A 19,245-nucleotide genomic window follows, 5' to 3' on the forward strand; every position below is an offset into this window, starting at 1 on the left:
CTCCAGACCAAGAACGGATACCGCCGCAAGGACATCCCGGACTTGCCCAACAAGCAACTGTTCAACAACTTTTCCGACAAACTCATTCAGGAGCGTATTGAGAAGTTAAATCAGTTCCTCGAAGCTGCAACCAACACAGACTACCTGCAATGGGGCATCCGCGTCGACCAAGACACATGCGTGTACAAGCGCCGCACGCGCAGCTCGTCTAGCGCAGACCGCGAGTCCATGGCGGGACCCCCACGTGAATCCATGGCCGTAACGATGTATGACGACGACAGCTCCCGGGAGTCGATGGCGAGCACGAGCCGCGAATCGTTCTCACTCCGACAGTCCTTCTCCCGCACCTTTGGCGGCAAGAAGCATCATTGATGACCTGTTTAACAAACTTAATGAATGTGGATGTAGCCCCGTCGTCCTTGTCCATGGTCGCATGAGCAGAAGCTGGAAGGATACCGTCGAGCACGACAAAACGAGTCGAATGCAGTGTCGAATTACAGGGTTCAAATGTCTGAGACTGTTGGCGGAAGCGAAACGGGCAGGAGCCCCTCGGTCGGGTCTCGCTTCAGGAACTGGTGGTCGAGCTCCGTGTACTGTGGCGGGGGTACTTTGTCTGCGTCGTCGATCTTTGGGCCTTTTTTCTCCCGAACTGACTCGTTGTCGGTGTCTCGCTTGGATAAAGATGCGAATCGCCCAATCTTGCCCGCGCCCATGGACGTCAAAAACTTGTTCATGATGGCGATCTGCATGCAACGCCTGTCAACCAGTCCGGACGGCGGGGACCACAGCTCTCTACCTTTTTGCTTGCTTTCGACAGCGCAATCTTGGGGTCGCCCGAGATGTATCGCTCCGCCATGCTTTGCTACATGGACACGTCATGAACGACTGGAATGGAACGTATGTCGAGGTGGGCATCGATACCCGGTTTAGGCCTTGCTTTCGATGGCCACCACCCGTGTCCGTGCCATCGTGTGTGTGCGAGTTGAAGTCAAACTTCTTCAAGTGCTGGACAACGCACGCGACAGATCGACGCTTCCCCTTTTCGCCGCCACCGTAAAACACCATGAGCTTGGTCAAAACTTGGTCAATCAATGCGAACGCTTCCTCGATCGGTTTTTCCATCTCGACGGCAAAGGTTTCTTCGAGAGGAAGGTGGCTCACGAGGGTGCCTGCATCGGGTTGGGACATCGTGTCGACTTTAATCTTTTGCAGCTTGGTTCGAATCTCCCGTGTAATCTGGCTCGAGATTTCTACGACATGACCTTGACAACACGGACTCGCTCATGGCGCCGCCGCACCTGGATAATGCGTTCGAATTCGATCCATTCCGTTGCGACTGAGGACGTACAAGATCCCAAACGACTTGGCCCGGACACTCGCACACCGTTTCGAGCTGAGCAGCATGGCAAGCTCGCCGAAGAACGCGCCTTCCGTCAGCACCTAAGCATCATGACGACGTGAGGACAGTTCTAATGCCTACACTCGACCAACTTTGCACGTGATTTCTTTGGATGTGCCGGCGCCAATGACGACTTCGACGGTTCCCTTGACCAAAAAGTACATGTGCCGACCGTACTCGCCCTGACAGGGGTTAGTGCCGATCGATGGCGACGGCATACCTCGTAAAAGACGTATTCGCCTGGCGTACAGCACTCTTGGTACAAGATACCCATGAGGTACGAAATGCACGCGTCGTCTTGGTGGGAAAAGAACGAGATCTTGCTCACGACATCTCGGTTTAAGTGCAGGACGAGCTGCGTGCGCAAGTCGTCCGACAGGTCTTCCAGGAACGCGCTCTCGTTCGACACTTCCTTGTGGTTCATGTAAAAGTCAAAATACCGCCGAATGCGCACGCACAGCGGCTTGGGCAACTTGCGTTCTTTCATGTAGTCCTACGCCACGGAAAAATGACATGTTGGTGCAGTGATCCTGTCATGCACCTTGACGCGATCCATCTTTTCCTTGGCTAACGTCGTCTTGGTCTGCATCTGGTCGACGAGGCTGCTCATGGACCCGATGATGTACCCAAACACGGACGCCCCCACCAACATGTAGAACGTCACGTAGACGACCTCAACATGGGTCGTCGGCAAAATGTCGCCGTACCCGACCGTCGCCATGGTCGTGAATGCAAAGTATAGCGACGTAATGTATTTTTCCCCGAGCGAGCTGTTGCCGAGATTTTGTTGCTGGATCCAGCTTGCACCATCATACAAGTCTTCGGACGTGACCCCGACAAAGAAGAATGCGCAGCTTGACATGTGGGCAATCATGCACACCTACAGCACGGATATGGCATGTTGTGGCGAGAGGACCGGACCTGCAGGAACAGCATCAACACGCGCGACGCGGCCGGACTGAGGTCGATCACGTCTTCGACGCTGGTAAAGTTTTTGTTAAACTTGAGAAGGCGAGCGAGCTTGAGCAATCGCGTCAGGCGCGCGAAGCGGATAAGTTTCAAGTTCTGGTACGTTGCGAGGGATGCCGGGTCGTCCGTGAGAACGTACTTGTTGACAAAGTACCCGATGGGAAAGGTCGAGATAAAGTCGACCCAGAACCAAAGGCGCAGGTACTGCGCCGCAATGCGGCGCGGCGCGGTCACGACGTTGCCCGACTCGTCGAACACGGCCGTTCGAAACGTGAGCAGGATGTCGAGGGCGAAGAAGACGTCAACAACCACGTCAAAGTCCTGCCACAATCGCGGTCACAACCCAACGGGATCCGCGCACGACGTACGGCTTTGATGAGGTCGGCGGTCGTTTGAACTTCGATGGCGACATTGCTTTGAAACGCGACTTGGATTGGGATGCTGATCACGTTGTACAGAATGAGGAGCCCGAGCCACACGTCCCACTGGAGCTTCTTGACGTTGTTCGGGTCAATGATTTGGCAGAGGCGGGCAGTGACGGACTTGGACGTCAAATCTTGATCCTTGATGCCTACACACGGCGATCACGAGTGTCCGTCGTACGGCAGCGCACCATCCACGATCACTTTTTTCGCCAGCGATGAGTTGAACAGCGACACCTTGGGCGCAATGTTGAAGTCGATGTTCTTCAAAATGTCCATCGGGAGCTGCTCGATCGCGGCCAGTTTGCCATTGTAGCACACCTTGATGTGTGGGCACAAGTCTTCGAATTTGGCCATTTTGTACTCGTCGTCTTTGATCTTTTCGTAGTACTACGCAAACGAGAGCATGGGCAACCACCGCGCAGCTCGAGTTGGTACCGAGTATCGCTCCATCGTCATATTGAGCGTTTCTTGGTACAAGTGCTTGCGCTGCTCGTAAAACTCGATCAGGATTCCCTCCGTCTCAGGGTATTCCTCGACGAGCACGTCAAAATCTTCCTTGAGGAGCGAGTACATATCGCAATTCGTGATGCACTGGAATGTGTTTTCACGCAGCGCAAAGTACAAGAGGGAGGCTTCGCCAAAGTACGCGTTTTCACTCATGACTTCGAGCAGGACCTTCTTCCCGTTTAAGCTGCTGTTGTACATGGCGACGACGCCGGAATTCAAAAAGTACATTTCCCGGCCCACCGTGTGCTCTTTGGCAATAATGGAGTCGGCGAGCAAGAAGAGCGGCTTGATACATATTGCCATGTCCATCACAAACTGCGGATTGATCAAGGCGAACGCTGGAATTCTAGGAGACAACCACGCACGTCACAGACCGAGACGGACGGCGCGACGGACGTACTGAAAAATATCTTTGCACGTTTCATGCACGATCTCGTTGCGGAGGCTCAGCGAAATCTCACCGAGGATAGACGACTCGTCAAAGAGCGATGCCCGGGATAAATAGTGCTCAAAGTACCTGGGGGTGCTCTATGAGCCCGTGGGCATGCAGTCTGGTCGTACCGTCGAAGTTTGAAGCGCAGGTCCATGGGCAAGTTGCGCGTGCGGATGTAGTCCTTGACCAGCATCATCTTCATTTGGTACATCGCGGCGCGCTTGTCCATGCTCTCGAGGAGCGTCGAGATGTTTCCAATGACAAAACCAAACACAGATGCACCGATGATCATGGCAAAGATCGCGTACAGCTTTTCAAACGGCGTGACGATGACGACGTCGCCAAACCCAACACCCGTCAACGTCGTGATGACCCAGTACAAACTGTACAAGTACCGCACCGAGTCGCTCTCGCCGCGAAGACACCGCTTCGGATCGTCCGCCGTGCACATCCATGAGTCTGGCATGTTGTCGTACGAATCGTGGCTTGGTGGGTCGTTGGGCTGACCAAGGAGATGAAAGAAGCATGCGAGCAAGTGCGACACAAACAGGACGAGCAGGATCAGTCGGACGAGGCGGACGACGCCCGCGTTGAGGCCAAAGGTTTCTTCGGCCTACGCACATCCTCCATACATGACCAGGACGACGACGCGGAAACCAACGGAGTGGCGGCGTTGTACCTTGGCGAAGAACGTTTTGAGCTTGGCGAGGCGCGCGAGTTTGACAATCCGCGTGACGCGCAAGATGCGAAAGAGTTGAATCGACGCGTACGTATGCGACACATTGGCTTGGGGGTCGAACAGCGTGATGACGCTTTCGATGGGGACGGTCGAGACCAAGTCGAGGACAAACCACGTGCGCATGTACTTTTTCGCAATCTGGACGTGATTCATCACGAGCTCGTCGCGCTCGTCATGGTATCCGACGAGAAAGTTGCGGACAATGTCGATGCCAAAGCATACGTCGACGAACGTGCTGATGACGGCCCAGTCGGATTGGCTCTGAAATCTACAACACCCTCTAAGAGACAACGCAGCAGCGGGCGACGGTCGTACCCGGGGAAGCACACCACGAGCGGCACCGTCACGCCGCTGTACGCGATCAAGACGCCCATGTAAATATCCCACTTGACGCTGTTGGACTCTTTCGGGTCGATCACATACGTCTTGGCGTCCTGCGCTTTGTGCTTGACCTGACGATACGATTTGGTAAATTTCGAGTCCTTGATCGTTTTCAAGCTCTGGCGGGGCTTCCCAGCGATGCTCGACTTGCGACCCGGCGCCAAGTTGTGGTCAAAGTACTCTTTGTCGTACGCTTGCATGTTGACAACGCGATGCTTGCTCGCAGACCGGTGCATGCCTGGAATCGCCACCTTGGCCTTCTTCGTGCTCGCAGCGGTCGGGCCGCCGTTTGGCGTGACCGCGTTCCCTCGAGGATTTCTCGTTTTGGACGCAATGCCATTCATCGCCCACCCAGTTGGACGTCTCGGCCCGGTTTGGGCCGTGGAAGGTCGCTGGAATCACACGACCAGGCACTGCGATGTCTTGTAACTGTTGTAACGCATGCTGGAGTTACAACGGGAAATTTTCATGAAGCAGCGGCGGAATGCACCGACTTGGCGGCATTACGCGTCGAGAGTTCGCATCCAGGAAGATGCCAACGCCTTTGAAGGGGGGAGGGGCTGGTGGTCACCTGTCGACGCCTCTTTGGCACTTCTTCCGCCGCCCACAGAACTTGGGAGGGCATGAATCCAAAACGAAACGACGATGTCGTCCATGCCTCGGGCAATCTCGCCCAACAAATGCATGCCAAGTCATAAAGTGGTTTTCACAACGCATGCCAAGCTGCTTATTACGTAAGCGGTGAGGAGTGCCATCTTTCGTGTCTGTCTTTATTCGAAGAGCGCGATGAGTAGCATGAGGACAACACCCGTCGCCATCGCAAGCAGTTGCAGCAACGACTGAAGAAGGGACGAGTCTTCGAGCAATTCGGGAAAGACACTCGTGCACGCAATGTACACGAACCCGCCGGCCGTGAATGGAGTGATCCACGCCGCCGTCTTTGCTTCAATCAAGAGCCCTACGGCTGTGCCGACCTGGAAGAGTACAATCGCCGTCAGTAAAAACCGAATTCTTCCGACTGCGTACCATGGCGCCAAGGGCTGTGTACACTTGAGTCCACATGGCGTCCGAACGCGTGAACCCGGATTGAATGAGGATCGCAAAGTCGCCGATTTCGTGCGGCACTTCATGGAGAAGCATGGCCAACGTTGTTTGCCACCCGCTGCTACGTCCATGGACAAACGTGGCGCCAATGGCCAACCCATCGGTGAAGTTGTGGGAGAAATCTGCCGCCAAGTTCAAATACGCCGCGGCGGCAATTGCCGCGGCAGGAGGCGCTGCGCCATTGTCGCTTTTTTCGGATTTCTTGGCTTGCTTTGGTTCAGGAGCGATGCCATGCGAGTGGCCGTGACCGTCGCTTCCAGTTTGCGCGCGAACAAACTTTTCCAGCATCAAAAATGTCATGAGCCCAACTAACATCCACAAATACGGCGCCAGGTCCGCTACCGAATGGCTGTGTCCTGCATCTCCGTGATCGTGGCTGTGGTCATGATCGTGCTGACCGCTAGGGGTGGAGTGTGGCAGCAGATGCAGCAGCGCGTCGCCGAGAAGTCCACCGGCCGCAAACGCGAGAAAAATGCGAAGCAGTGGCTTTTGCGTCGTCAACGACGTCCGGCCAAGGGGAATGAAGAACAGCAGAATAACGGGCGCAATGCCCACTAATGCCGTCGCAGACAAAGCCTCGATCCACAATGACACGTCGAAACGAGTTGCGTCGGAGGGCGGGTGGCTGTCTTGAAGCAACCTCGCGGCATCCGTGTGGCCGTGCGAATGGTCGTGCGATGAATGGTCATGGGAGTGGGAGTGAGCATGTTGATCCTTGTGGTCATGGTCGTGAGCATGGCTATGCTTGTGGGGGTGATCATCATCTTTGTGGGTTTGATCGTGTTTATGGTGATGAGTCGAAGGGGATACCAAAGTCTCGACTGGGCCCGGGATTGGACGGCGTAAGTCTTGGTGGCTATGGGAGTGACTGTGGTCATCGCCGTCAAGTTGATGGTGGTGGACATGGTGGCCATCATGCGAGGACTTGTCCAAGGGATGAGTATACCCCACGTCGTCCATTGCGATTTCGACCACTGATTCCTTGTTTGGTTTGTTAGCTAAGCTGTCAAGTCCGTGGCGTTGGGTGTGGGTGTCGTGGTGATGATCGTGATGATCATGGTGGGCGTGGTGGTGCTCCTCGTGGGCATGGACATGGCTGTGGTCATGGCCATGGTCATGCACGTAACTATGGTCGTGCTCAGCAACACCTGCCGTAAACATCAGGGCCACAGCCGCGGCAAGCAGCATCACGCTAGGTCGGATCATCCTTCCCCGAAATCTGGACTTCAGCCACTATATCGTGGCTCGTGATTGGCTGAAAAAGCGTACTTAGAAGAGTCGCACTTTACCAATCAAATGAAGCCCTGCCATTCAAGAACGCACAGCGCGCCACGACGATGGACACGGTGTCCGAGTCTGGGCATTCTGAAGCGCCTGTGGCCGTTGAAGCAGCGCCGCAGCCTGCGCTTCCATTCTCCGAAGAGAATTTGTCCATCTGCCTGGAGGTAAATATGTGATCTTGTTCCTTGGTTCCCTGGATGAGGAATCTCGACGCAGTTCGTCGTAGGTACTCGGTACAATCGCCAAGGACCTCAACGTTGTGGAGCTTCCAGCGATGCGCACCTTCCGCAAGATGTTGGCTCCTGTTTCCGATTACATGGAGAGTCGCAAATTTAAAGGAAAAGGCCGCAAAAAGTACTTGGAAGATCAAGAGTTGCGTCGGGAGAAGGAAGCACGAAACATAAAGCGCAAAATGAACGACCACAAATACATCAACAGTGCCACGTTGCGTCGTGCGCGTGTGGAGAAGCTCAACGAACTGCTCGAGCAAGGCAAGGGCGAAGAAGAGAACATGCTGCCTTTGATAGCTGACGGCGCCGTGGACGAAGCGAATACTCAGACGATGCTTCTCGAGAATGGCAAGCCTGCCGAAGTCCCCAAGGTCGAATTGAACAAGCAGCGATCGTGCTACACGTGCAAAGTTCGCTACGAGGCGCTGCATCATTTTTACGACCAACTCTGCCCCAGTAATCCAAACACCCTCCTTGCGTTAAGACATTCACGGGAGCGCGGTAGGCTGTGCCGAAGTCAACTACTCCAAGCGAATGCAGTCAGCAGATTTGCATGGAAAGGTGGCGCTAGTGACCGGCGCCCGCGTCAAGATTGGGTACAGCGATATCGCATGTGTGCCTTTGAACTGACCTATTCGTGCAGATACCAAACTACGCTCAAGCTTCTTTTGGCGGGGGCCACTGTGATTGCCACGAGTCGATTCCCACATGACACGGCCGAGCGCTACGCCGCCCATCCTGACTATGCAACGTTCAAGGACCGTCTACATGTATTTGGCATTGACTTCCGGTACGATAAATGCTCCAGCAATATCGCTCATGTGTGGGTCAGGGACCTCGTGCACTTGGAGCACTTTATGGATTTTGTGCTGCAGACGTATCCCCGTCTCGATGTGGTCATCCACAACGCGTGCCAGACCATCCGTCGACCGACGTCGTACTACGCCCACATGATGCCGAAGGAGTCGACGCCATTCCTGAACCTCCCGGCCAACATCCAGGCAACGCTCCAGCAACAGCAAGCGTTCACAGAAGCCTTACATCGTGACACAAATGCATTGCTGTCGGACGGGTCCACCAAACTCGCCACCGGCAATTCGAACCACCACGCCATTCCGAGCGCGTTGAAGTCCCAGGTTCCAATGCTGCTAGAAGATCACGACATGACAGGATCGTCGCTGTTTCCTCAAGGTTTGCCCATGACTTTGATGAATGCATGGTTGGCGGCTCAAGGGTTGTTGACTGGTGTAGGACGCACGGACGTGAACGGCCAACAGCTCGATTTGCGGACGACCAATTCGTGGGTGCTCAAGATGGGCCAAGTGTCGACACCGGAAGTGGCCGAAGTGTTTGCTATCAATACTCTGGCGCCGTTCATTATGAACAGCCGACTGCGACCGCTTTTGGAGAAGACGGAAGCCAAGGCCAAGTACATCATCAACGTGAGTGCGATGGAGGGCAAGTTCTATCGGTACAAAACCCCGAACCACCCCCACACCAACAGTACGTGCATTGAAGACCAAGCGAGTAAATACTCATCGTCGGTGCGTTGTGCTGTAGTGGCCAAGGCCGCCCTCAACATGATGACGCGGACGTGCGCGGAAGAATTGAGCAAGTATGGCATTTACATGAATTCGGTCGACACGGGGTACGTTCGGTGGCGAGTGGATGGGAATGCTCATGCATGTAATTGTTTCATGGGGGTGCCGCAGGTGGATTAACGATGAAAATCCGCTCGAAAAGGCGCACAAATACGCAGCCACGGCCAACTTTCAAACCCCCATCGACGAAATCGACGCCGGTACAGCATGACCTGATCAGAGTGTTCAGGACTGACAGCGACTGCATTAGCGGCCCGCATCCTCGACCCCGTCTTTGTCGGGTACAACACGGGCAAGAGTGACTTTGGTCTGTTTTTCAAAGACTACCATGAAACCGAGTGGTAAACAAATTACTGCGTGCACTCCACTTCCTACGATGCCAATCTATACACGTGAATTGCTGGGTTTGTGTTGGGTTGGATGCACACCAGTGTACAATTCATCGTCGCGGCAGCGCCAACGATCGAACTGGCATGCTGTTCAGAGTTCGCGATCTTGTGTTAGTTTCTTTCTCGCTGAGAACGCAGCTACTCAGGTTGAGACACATATCAATGCAGCAAGTTCGGACGAGCTCACAAAGGTGGGTGCCTGTCACGGCTGGTCGAAGATGGATACACAGCGAACTGAAACAAGTCACTAAGGATGCATCAGGCTCAGCGATCCGTGCTTGGACTCGGCCAGAGGAGAACGCCCTTGAGTCGTTGTCCACAAACGAAAGAGATGAGCGAATCAAGGGGTGAATCACCGCTTCGATCAAGTCCATATGAGCAATGCCAGCAGCGGTCGCCTGGAGGCCGCACAAGGATCATGCTGGATTGCTTTGGGGGCACAACGCAGGGTGTGCGATGCATCCTGACCGCACTTGGATATTTCCAGTTGCTGAAGTGGCACAAACGTTATTTGTAGCTGGCCCTATGAAAGAGATCCGTGTATCCGGCATCCGGAAACAATTCAATTTCAAATTTCGTCGCGCCATCATCTCATGGGATTCTGGCAAGTCGAGTACGAGGAGAATGGATGGAGCGAGTACGTGAGCCAAGTGCTTTCGGGGCGATACGGAGATACTGCGTATGGTTACGAAGTCAGTGACGAGGACAAGCGCCAAGTTCAGCACCTGTTGGCAATGCTTGATGACGATGCAAGTGCAGACGATTCATACGTCTACCACACTCCAACTAGCGACTTGTCATTCGAGTACAATACTCCAGGTTTTTTGTATGCAACTGAGTTAGTTCTCTTGACACCAGTACGTAGGTCCACAGAAGAAGAAGAAGCGTCCTGGAAGCAACAGCAAGATGAACCACACGAGCTTTTTCCCCGACTTTGACTCAAAGGAGCTCGAGGTCGACGATGACGGTGGTGGAACGGACAGAGTCGCATCGAGTTTGTGCCAGCGACTTGCTGATATGTCTCCCATTACGAACCCAGTTGCGGAAACAATCGCACAGAAGCTGGATTTCGATGCAGTTCGAACGCTTAGTTTCGATGGTCCCGCAGAGCAATCGACGAATTGTGCGGACGACGGCAATGGGATAATTGTTGCAGAAGACAATTCCTCTGGCGTATTCGTCACGGCGCACAATGCCCAATCGACGCTGAAACAGGCTGTGCCGGACGTCGGTATAGATGACATTTTCATGGACGAGCAAATCGAGCAATTCGAAGAGCTCGAAGTACAGCCTGTCGACGATCTGTCACACGGAGTGGAATGGACCATGTTGCTGGATCATTTCGACATCATGGATAACTCAGACAAGGAATCGTCGCCTGGAAATGACGTCCCGACACAGCGAAGGCAATTTGACGACGATGTCGACCTGCCAACAAGTGGATCTCCCCCACGTCCCAAACCGATACGACGGCGTCTTCGAGTTCCCGACAGTGACAGTAACCACTCTGATTCCAGCGAGGCGAGTTTCGGTGCCGGCGACGCTTGTAACACTCCGATCGAAGCAGACACCTTGCCCAAGCGCCTGCAGCGTTTCCACCCGTTGTCCGCATGCAGTGACATTTCAAGCTTTGACGATTTACACACCTTGTCAGTTCCAGGTCAGACGGATCATAGTTGCCGTTCACGATTTGCGGCTTGTTGATCGCACAGTGTAGATACACCGCGCTGTTCCACCGTGGAATCCACCGCTGCGCTTGACCTTGCTCGAATGAGTGCCGTGACACCGCTGACTCTTCTTGGGCACCAACAACACGCTGTGGAATGGATGCAGATGCGCGAGAGGCCGTCGGCAAAACCATTTCGAGGAGGAATCTTGGCCGACGAAATGGGTCTGGGGAAATCTGTGTGTTGTCTGGCGCTTATAGCAAAAAAGGCCGGGATGGTCAATTACGGCCGAAAAAAGAAGCGCCCAACGCTTATCATCACTCCTCTGAGCTTAGTCCATCAGTGGGAGCAAGAGATCAAGGAGAAAACCACGCTCAGTGTCGGTGTGTACCATGGCGCAAATCGAAAAAGGTTTCTAACCAGCCACGACTTATACGCATTCGACATTATCCTGACTACCTACGATACGTTGCGACTGAAAGAAGCCACGTACACCCGCCCTACCATGACGGTAGAGTCTGCAAGTAAAGTCTGTCTCTATCCTGACTAAGTATCATAGACGGTACATTTGTCGTCTGCTAAGCCGTGGATTCAAACCAAGCGGCGCCGTGACGGGAAGCCGTTGGCGTCAAAACTCCACAAAGTTTACTGGGAACGCGTGGTTTTGGACGAAGCTCATTTGATCTCGAACTCGATAACCGCAAGGTTTGTCCTCGCGATTCTCGATAGCTCAATAAGCTTTGCGTTTTAGGGCGCAAGCTGCTTGCCAATTGTCTGCCTGTGCGCGGTGGTGCGTCACTGGGACACCGATCCAAAATCGACTCGACGACGTTTACACGCTCTTCCGATTCTTGGGCCTCCCTGCTGTCGAAAGCGAAGAACATCTGAATGAACTGTTGAATCAGTGCATGCTGCGTCGACTCAAAGATACCCTTCCAATTCCATTGCCGGCTAAGACGGAGCACTTGATCAAATTAGACTTTCAAACAGACATCGAAAAGGCATGGTATGCTAATGTTCGACAGTCGACCCGAGAGCAAGTGCATCAACATATGCAAGCCCGCAGACCAGGTCGCCACATTTTTGAGCTTTTGCTGAGGTTACGTCAAGTGTGCAATTCGCCGCGGCTCCTCCCGCGCCACCAATCGCTGCCGATTGTTCACATGTCTACGAAGATGCAAGTCTTGTTTGACCACCTCCAACGAGCCAAGCATGAGAACGCCCCAGTTTTGGTCATTTCCCAATGGACAAGCTTCTTGGACTTGATTGAAGAACAGTTGGACGCTACGAATCCGTCGATTCGTTGCATTCGCTTGGATGGACACATGTCTGCTGCGGTAGGATCGATGATATATACTCATTAACTCACAGTTGAGGATTCGCTGTCTGTAGAACCGAAACAAAGCAGTTCAGCTCTTTCAGAGCTCGAATGTTGTGGACGTTATGCTGATGAGCCTGCGGTGTGGTGCATTGGGTCTCAATCTGACGAATGCGCGGAGGGTGTTCTTAATGGAGCCGTGCTGGAACCCGAGTATGGAAGCGCAGGCCGTCGATCGGACTCATCGAATCGGACAAGCTGATCCGGTCCACGTATTTCGGTTCCTCATGCAGGTACAAAACGATCTTGCATCGGAATTGCGCGTCACGTCAAGTCTTAATCAGAACACAATCGAGGACAAGATTTACGAACTCCAACAACAAAAACGGGACTTGGCGTCGAACGTGCTGAATTCGACCCGTAAAAAGCCTCTCGCGGACAGACGAACAATGCACGAATGGGTGGCCCTCGTTGCATAACTTGTACCAGAAGCAGTGACACATTTCTGTGTCCCAGCAGCAAGCTGCTGTCCTAGAAAACACTACCCTGAGGCATCCACGATGTGACGGTTCGAAGCAATATTACCTCAAGGGGTGTGGACTCTCAAGGCCTGCATGCAGCCGACACATTCGAGAGATGAGCTACGGAATGAATGATTTACTCTTGACGAGAAATTGAATTTTACAATTTTCCTGCAGTAACTTCGCCTCCTTCCACGCACCTGCGCTTTCCAACGCTAACTCGTGAATAGGAAGCTCAAAAACGTTTTCACAAGGCCAAGTCGAAGCGATGAAACTCAAGACAAAACCTACGCGGCAACGCGCAGTATTCAGCCTGGAAGGAGCGCGACGATACTAAACTATCTTGCGGCGGTGACGTCTCTGCGTGGTTTCATTCTATCGTAGTTGCGGTGCAATCACAGAGAATGCGACGTGGCGGGACATTGGTGAAGTTTACAATACATTGAGAGGGGAGAGACCCAACTAGAAAGAGCTGGGACAACACAGAGGCCACGCAGCGGCATGTTCGATTTAGACGACGCGGCGCTTGTACACGATTGTCTCGGCATCGACGCGGATGCCCCATTCGAGATCGTCAGTGTGGGAGATGTAGTCCAAGAATCGGTTGAGTTTGCGTATTCTCTGGTCAATCAGATTCTTGTCGTGGTGGACGGGCTCGCTGGGATCGCTGAGTCGCGGACTGCCGGTCAAATTCAGCGACTTTTCCAGCTCATGGAACGTCCCGTAGCGCCGCCAAATCGAGTACGTACAGAGGCCGTGGATGTTGGAGAGGCATTCCAGCTGGGCGTTGTACTTGATCGAGCACTGGCCCTGCGCGTTTTTCCCACTCAAACGATACCCCTTCACTGCCACCGAGATGAGCGACACCTGGTGGTCTTCGGGGGGCGGTGCTTGCATGAGCTGGAAGTGGCTCAAGTTGTGAACGGAGGTGTCCACCGACGGTGGAGCGGGGGCTTTGGTAGCGCGTTTGTACACGCACGAATCCTTGTCAATGCGGATGCCCCACTCCAACGTTGGTTCTGTTGTCGCTGTTTCGAGGAAACGATTGAGTTGGGCCACGCGCTGACTGATCAAGGCGCCCGTGAGCTGGCTCGGGAGCAGCGGCGACGGAGGCAGGGCATTGTGCAACTCGAGCGAATTCGCCAAGTCGCGGAATGTAGAGTACCGGCGCCACACTTGCAGGGTGCCATGGGACGCTGTCTCGATTACGACACAGTATTGTACGCACTCGCGTTCGTCGGTGGTACCGGCATGCACGGTTTGAATGCGAAAGTCGACAATCGATGCTTTCAGGAGGGACATTTCCGCCTGAGTTGTCGGGTCGTCATGGGAAACGACGGACGAGTCGTGGTTTACTACGGACGACGACGTTCGGTGCGGAGACACGTCGGGGGTCTTGTTGATCTTATACACGACCGTGTCGGCGTCGACGCGAATGCCCCATTCCAACGACGACGCCAAAGCTTGGCGCAGGAATGCATTGATTTGATCCATCGTCGGGGCTTCATACGACGGGTAGTCAAACGGAGGCAGCCCTTGGTGAAGCTGCTGAATCGTGAGGGTCGTGGAGAGGTTGAGAAATGTTTTGGACTTGTGCCACACCGACAGCTGGCCGCGGCGGTCCGTCCAAATGATGAGCTTGAATTCGGTTCGAGAAACGCCGTCCTTAGACGTCGTCACACGGACATCAACGACTTCGGCATCCAAAATCGAGATCAACACCGCGTTCTCGTGATCGGCGCCGCCCATCCGCCCAACGACTTGACCAAATGGCGAGCAGTTCAACAGTTCTGTCATCCAACGTGGCTGGGCTTTCTGCATCATTCATTTATTCACTACAATTCATCTAATACTGCCTGGGTGGCTGCTCACTTGGACCTGGCAAAGCTCTACTGCCATCAAACGGTTCGTGTCCTGTCTCGACATCTCATGAGGCGCCGTGTGCTGGCGACGCCTCCCTACGGCGAAGCGCTCGTTCGTTCAAGTGTATGTCGCCAGCTCCCAGAGATCTTTTTCCACACTCACGCTGTGACACGTGTCCAAGGGCGGAAGAAAAGCCAGTGAGTCGTGACGGGTGTGTCGTTTTCGCAAACGTGGTTCGGTTGCGAGTCTCGCGCCACTGCTTGGAAGGTTGGACGATGCTGGGGTCGATGCCTCTGCCCCTCCATCCGCGTGCGTTTGGACCGTCCTGCCTGGACCTACCTGGTCGCGTGTGCATTTTATGTGGACTACACTGTAGATTTCGCCTCGGTGATGGATTTCCGACGACCGAGATGTTGAAGGCCACCATCGTGCAGAACCTTTCGAGCGCCGACGCGATTGAATCTTGTCCAGAGTGTCAGCGGACGTCAGCTACGTCCCACGGATTGATGACCTCGGGTGATAGCACAGTCGCATGACCAGAACGACGCATGGAATCGCTTGTCTCTCGAATCGGCGCACGACCCATCCAAGACCACCGCCGCCCCACTACCTCCCCTTTCCTACGCTGCAAGCGTGCATGGTACAACGCATGTAACTATGGCCTCGCCGTTACGCGTTCATTTATCATTTATTTTAAAGAAACAACGCGGCGACAGTGACGTTGTCAAAGACATGCACGACGTTGTTGCCGACGCCCGCCACGCTGCTGCTTTTCTCGTCGACCTTGCGCCATCTCATCCAGAATTGGACGTGAACCTGACTGGCAGACTCGGCTTTGTCGCTCAGAATGTAGCATTACCGTTAGGGCTTCCAGTCGAGCTCCAATCTCCGCTATAGCGCGGCGAACATGCACGAAGGACAGACAAGTCCGCAGCGGACGCCACCGTTGACGCGAGGCTACCCCTCATGTCATACATGCACGTAGCCACGTGGTTGAATTCGAGCGGGGCTCTGGGCATGGTGCACCACGTTGTTGTCGATTCGAATTCCCCATGGGAGGTGTACGGTGCCGTGGCTGCAGCCTCCAGGAATTCGTTCAAGAGCTGTCTGCGCATTTCAACGAGAGGTCTGGAATACTTGTTCACGTCGAACATCATCGGCAAAGTAGGGACGTCTTCGCTGCAGCTTTCGTGTTGCCGCTGCATTTTCGTCTTCATGCGGCGGAACAGTTCTGTACCGATGCCACGTGATTAGCGTGCCGTCATGGCGCGTATCGACCTGGAGCTCGTACTCAACAAGAATGCGGCCGTCCCGAAAGGAGAGACGGTCGGCGATGACCTTGGCCGACAAGAGCGTCACTTTCTGCCGCACACGGTGGCTCTGCAGCGCTTGCACTGGTCGTCGTCGCGGGGTACGTCGCCGTCCGTGTGTGTTTCGCTTGTGTAAAATTCGATGGCCATGCGTCGTATTCGCCTTGAACGGCCGTGAGAGACGTTGCTGCCACACGACGAACGTATTGTAAAGGTTGAATAGCATGACGATCTTGGCGGTGTTGAAACTCGACTGTGTCTGCACCAACTCTCCACTCGAATGTCGGCAACATGGCGTGCACGACGAACGCATGCACTTGGGCAACGCTTCCGTCATCCGTCGATGGATATTCAAGCGCGACCTTCATCGACACAGAGCTTGGTCCATCGGTGGAGGAAAAACGCGGCCTTTTGCCACACCGACATGCATCCCCGACGGTCTGTCTGCAGGACCAAGTTGAACTCGGACGAGGCAGTCCTGGACCGCCATGGCTCGGACTTCGACAAGCAAGACGACGTCGGCTCTGTCGTGGCCACTCCTTGAGTCTGTTGAACGCACGTGCGATTGTGCTGTGCCCACCAAGCAGTTTGTGTTTTGGAACGATGTGAAGCATTTTAGCAGCATCCCACCGAAACGAACGCCATCCAGTGGGGTTCTCGCCCACATGATTGGCATCCGTTCCGGCCATGGATCGGAGACTTCCGTCATTTTCGCGAGTGGGGGATCTGTTCCGTGTGCTCGATCGCGTTCTCTGTCTGAAACGGAGTTCGTGAACGAGTGGTTGAGTTGTTTGCACGGCGCCATGGCAGAAACACTCCGCCCCCCTCGTTGACGATACTACACTGCCTTGATTAAAACGATACGTGTCCACCTAGAGTTTTGTTTTACGACTTGCGACGGCCAAAGATCGATTCACGCAACGACACAGACTGTCGAGACGAGTCGCGCGGAGACTGCATATCCGATGACGACGCGACGGTGGACACCATGCTGTCTCGCACGTCTGTGCCACGCACCGACATGGAGTCTCGTTCAGCGCCAGACGAGCTCCGCGTGCGGCGCTTGTACACGCATGTGTCCTGGTCGACGCGGATGCCCCACTGCAGGTAGTCTGTGTTGGTCGCCGCTTCAAGGAACTGGTTCAGCTTGTCGATACGTTCTTGGATCGATCTGTCCGATAGCAACGACCCAAACAGTTGCTTGTTGGGCAAGTCCGGGATGTCCTTGCGGCGGTATCCGTTCTTGGTCTGGAGCGTCGTTGCCAGGTTTCGAAACGTGCTGTATCGATGCCACACGAACAGCGTGCCGCGGTTGTTGGTTTCGATCTGGAGCTTGTACTCGACAAACTGCCGGCCCTCGCGGAACGTCAACCGACTGTCGACGACTTTGGCCGACACCAACGACACTTCCTGCGCCCGCACCAACTTGCTCTGCAACGTAAGGACTTGGTGCTTGAGTCGTTCGTTTTCACGCAACAGATCGGCATCGGCGTGTTCGGCGACATACGCCGCCATCTTGGCCCGCAGCGCTTCGTTTTCGGCTTGGATGACTCGGTTGTGCGTGAGTGCCGCCATGGCAGCCTTCTGGGCTTCCACAGCTGCGGCTTCGGCTTCAGCGACACGGGCGGCCGCGGACGCTAGAATGCTCTGCGATCCTGCAGACATGCGTTCTCCGTCGCTGCCTTCGGAGCTGGTGTCGACTGGTTCATCTTCATCTGCTTGGTTTGATTGGAGACGTGAAGCTTCGGCTTGGTGCAGGGCCCGAACCTTTTCTTCTGCTTCTGACCTTGCGGCCGCTTCCGCTGCTGCTTTCGCATCTGCACGGGCCTTGGCTTCGGCGGTGCGCTTGAGTTCTAACTTGCGCTGGCGTTCCTTGGCCAACGCAACACGGAACTTGCGGCGGGCCACCCATCCGCGAACGCGGGTCTGCAACAAGACCGTACCTCGCTTCAAAGTGCGGAAGCGGCACTGGGATGAGTGCATGCGGAACACAGACTGCGCCAAGATGGCCGCTGCTTTCTTGGCCAAAAACTGCTTTCGCTTAGCAAACCCGCGCATGTGTGCTTGGATGATCGTGGCCTGGGTCCGCAAGACAACGGCGCGCTGGTCTTCCAAATGCTGCAACAGTCCCGAGCTAAAGTACACTTTGGACTTGCCGATGGCAAACTTGGCGTTTTGCGTCGAGTCGGACGTGACGCCCAGCAGCTTCTCCAAGAGGCCCATGACCATCACGACCGGGTCGCCATTGCGGAGCTTGGCGGGACAAATGACGTCGAAGCGACGGGCAAATTCGACCAGCGACAGTCGGTTCGGGAACGCGGCGCGACTGATCCGGATCGCGGCAATGACCCCCGCGCATCGCAGCTGGTCCACCACCATTTGTCGGTCAAACTCGGTGGCGCTCTTGTTCGCGTTCGGCTTGATGCACCGGACGTACTGCGTCGTGGTCTTGGCGATTTGTTCCATCAGTTCGCCCAGTTGTTTCTTGAACGAGTTGGCGATCGTGGCCCCAACCAAGAACCCGCCGCCCTGTTTACGGGACTTGGGGGCGGCCTTCCCGCCATGGTGCTTGTGGTGCTTCTTCGTATCCTTTGGGGCGACAGCCAGATCTGGGAACACGTCCCGAATGAACGACGACTCGCTCGACGCGAGCAGGTCCAACAAGTCGACCGGCAACGTGTCCTTGTTCTTTTCGAGAAACTTGGCGCCGTCGTACGTGACTTCGCCCGCGTAGTGCAAGATCTTGAACTGCATCGGGTTCGTCCGGACCTTTTCAAAGTTCTTGTGGTCGGCTGCCGCCGCAATCACCTTGCTCACAAACATTTGGTCCGTGCCTTTGGCGAGGACGCCCGTTTCCTTTAACAAGTCGATCACGCCGGACCGGCCTTCGATCAAGTCCAGGATCGGCTGGTTGTCCTCGAACGACACTAGCTCCAACGGAATCCCCTCCGCAATGTACTCGGTCTGGACCGTCTTGAAGATGTCGCTGTTGAACTTTTGCTGGAGCTTCTCGTTCGCGTAGTTGATGCAGAGCTGCTCAAACCCGTTGTGATCAAACGACTCGAACCCGAAAATATCGAGCAGCCCAATGTGGTGCTTTACGTTTCG

General features: G+C 54.7%; 8 protein-coding genes across 15 annotated transcripts in view; 3 read left to right on the forward strand and 5 right to left on the reverse strand.

The window, feature by feature from the left end:
* The first annotated feature begins 171 nt into the window (after positions 1-171).
* On the forward strand, positions 172-414 carry H310_06126 (hypothetical protein). The gene has a single exon (XM_008871051.1). It carries the CDS (start codon positions 229-231, stop codon positions 370-372), a length of 144 nt encoding a protein of 47 aa, XP_008869273.1. The 5' UTR covers positions 172-228; the 3' UTR covers positions 373-414.
* Positions 415-503: 89 nt separating this feature from the next.
* On the reverse strand, positions 504-5,197 carry H310_06127 (hypothetical protein; the record flags this gene model as incomplete). Its single annotated transcript, XM_008871052.1, has 15 exons — positions 504-743; positions 797-862; positions 922-1,250; positions 1,299-1,440; positions 1,492-1,581; positions 1,620-1,892; positions 1,941-2,279; positions 2,321-2,689; positions 2,737-2,939; positions 2,982-3,180; positions 3,229-3,646; positions 3,701-3,817; positions 3,862-4,346; positions 4,413-4,740; positions 4,788-5,197. The coding sequence occupies 15 exons, from the start codon at positions 5,195-5,197 to the stop codon at positions 504-506; spliced, it is 4,008 nt and encodes a 1,335-aa protein (XP_008869274.1).
* A 114-nt stretch (positions 5,198-5,311) lies between these two features.
* On the forward strand, positions 5,312-9,472 carry H310_06128 (hypothetical protein). 8 transcript variants are annotated; one of them, XM_008871056.1, is made up of 12 exons: positions 5,312-5,594; positions 5,648-6,290; positions 6,362-7,153; positions 7,231-7,402; positions 7,465-7,924; positions 7,974-8,064; positions 8,112-8,258; positions 8,301-8,659; positions 8,720-8,971; positions 9,029-9,116; positions 9,181-9,269; positions 9,320-9,472. In XM_008871056.1, the coding sequence occupies exons 3-12, from the start codon at positions 6,999-7,001 to the stop codon at positions 9,412-9,414; spliced, it is 1,908 nt and encodes a 635-aa protein (XP_008869278.1). In that variant the 5' UTR covers positions 5,312-5,594; positions 5,648-6,290; positions 6,362-6,998; the 3' UTR covers positions 9,415-9,472. The 8 variants fall into 8 exon arrangements, with proteins under 8 accessions (XP_008869278.1, XP_008869277.1, XP_008869276.1 ...); XM_008871055.1 differs by having other exon boundaries at positions 5,312-6,290; XM_008871054.1 differs by having other exon boundaries at positions 5,648-7,153.
* H310_06129 (hypothetical protein) lies at positions 5,624-6,862 on the reverse strand (the record flags this gene model as incomplete). The annotated part of the gene is made up of 3 exons (XM_008871061.1): positions 5,624-5,827; positions 5,880-6,511; positions 6,598-6,862. 3 exons carry the CDS (start codon positions 6,860-6,862, stop codon positions 5,624-5,626), a joined length of 1,101 nt encoding a protein of 366 aa, XP_008869283.1.
* Positions 9,372-9,954, reverse strand: H310_06130 (hypothetical protein). The gene is made up of 2 exons (XM_008871062.1): positions 9,498-9,954; positions 9,372-9,453 (listed from the first exon to the last, which is right to left on the reverse strand). The coding sequence occupies exon 1, from the start codon at positions 9,830-9,832 to the stop codon at positions 9,509-9,511; it is 324 nt and encodes a 107-aa protein (XP_008869284.1). The 5' UTR covers positions 9,833-9,954; the 3' UTR covers positions 9,372-9,453; positions 9,498-9,508.
* Positions 9,955-10,038: 84 nt separating this feature from the next.
* H310_06131 (hypothetical protein) lies at positions 10,039-13,144 on the forward strand. Its single transcript, XM_008871063.1, has 7 exons — positions 10,039-10,277; positions 10,324-11,118; positions 11,176-11,636; positions 11,685-11,830; positions 11,877-12,462; positions 12,518-12,736; positions 12,788-13,144. The coding sequence occupies exons 1-7, from the start codon at positions 10,052-10,054 to the stop codon at positions 12,920-12,922; spliced, it is 2,568 nt and encodes an 855-aa protein (XP_008869285.1). The 5' UTR covers positions 10,039-10,051; the 3' UTR covers positions 12,923-13,144.
* A 234-nt stretch (positions 13,145-13,378) lies between these two features.
* On the reverse strand, positions 13,379-14,744 carry H310_06132 (hypothetical protein). The gene has a single exon (XM_008871064.1). It carries the CDS (start codon positions 14,711-14,713, stop codon positions 13,475-13,477), a length of 1,239 nt encoding a protein of 412 aa, XP_008869286.1. The 5' UTR covers positions 14,714-14,744; the 3' UTR covers positions 13,379-13,474.
* A 2,222-nt stretch (positions 14,745-16,966) lies between these two features.
* The window catches only part of H310_06133 (hypothetical protein), a 9,874-nt gene continuing 7,595 nt past the window's right edge, over positions 16,967-19,245 (reverse strand). The window contains exon 3 of the mRNA XM_008871065.1: positions 16,967-19,170. Within this exon, the coding sequence (XP_008869287.1) occupies positions 17,023-19,170 (2,148 nt within the window). The 3' untranslated portion in view covers positions 16,967-17,022. The remainder of the gene's footprint in view (positions 19,171-19,245) is intronic.

The sequence above is a fragment of the Aphanomyces invadans genome (genome assembly GCF_000520115.1).
Source record: "Aphanomyces invadans strain NJM9701 unplaced genomic scaffold supercont1.10, whole genome shotgun sequence".
Lineage (NCBI taxonomy): Eukaryota > Oomycota > Saprolegniomycetes > Saprolegniales > Verrucalvaceae > Aphanomyces > Aphanomyces invadans.

What these genes read in the sequence shown, in the direction of transcription:
- H310_06126 (XM_008871051.1), top strand. Translation starts at nt 229, where the DNA reads ATGGCGGGACCCCCACGTGAATCCATGGCCGTAACGATGTATGACGAC.
- H310_06128 (XM_008871053.1), top strand. Translation starts at nt 6,999, where the DNA reads ATGATCGTGATGATCATGGTGGGCGTGGTGGTGCTCCTCGTGGGCATG. An exon ending in ATTTGTCCATCTGCCTGGAG is followed by an intron (nt 7,403 to 7,464) that starts GTAAATATGTGA and finishes AGTTCGTCGTAG; the next exon opens with GTACTCGGTACAATCGCCAA. An exon ending in ATGAATTCGGTCGACACGGG is followed by an intron (nt 9,117 to 9,180) that starts GTACGTTCGGTG and finishes GGGGTGCCGCAG; the next exon opens with GTGGATTAACGATGAAAATC.
- H310_06130 (XM_008871062.1), bottom strand. Translation starts at nt 9,832, where the DNA reads ATGGACTTGATCGAAGCGGTGATTCACCCCTTGATTCGCTCATCTCTT.
- H310_06131 (XM_008871063.1), top strand. Translation starts at nt 10,052, where the DNA reads ATGGGATTCTGGCAAGTCGAGTACGAGGAGAATGGATGGAGCGAGTAC. An exon ending in ACACACCTTGTCAGTTCCAG is followed by an intron (nt 11,119 to 11,175) that starts GTCAGACGGATC and finishes CGCACAGTGTAG; the next exon opens with ATACACCGCGCTGTTCCACC. An exon ending in TCGAACTCGATAACCGCAAG is followed by an intron (nt 11,831 to 11,876) that starts GTTTGTCCTCGC and finishes TTTGCGTTTTAG; the next exon opens with GGCGCAAGCTGCTTGCCAAT.
- H310_06132 (XM_008871064.1), bottom strand. Translation starts at nt 14,713, where the DNA reads ATGGGCGGCGCCGATCACGAGAACGCGGTGTTGATCTCGATTTTGGAT.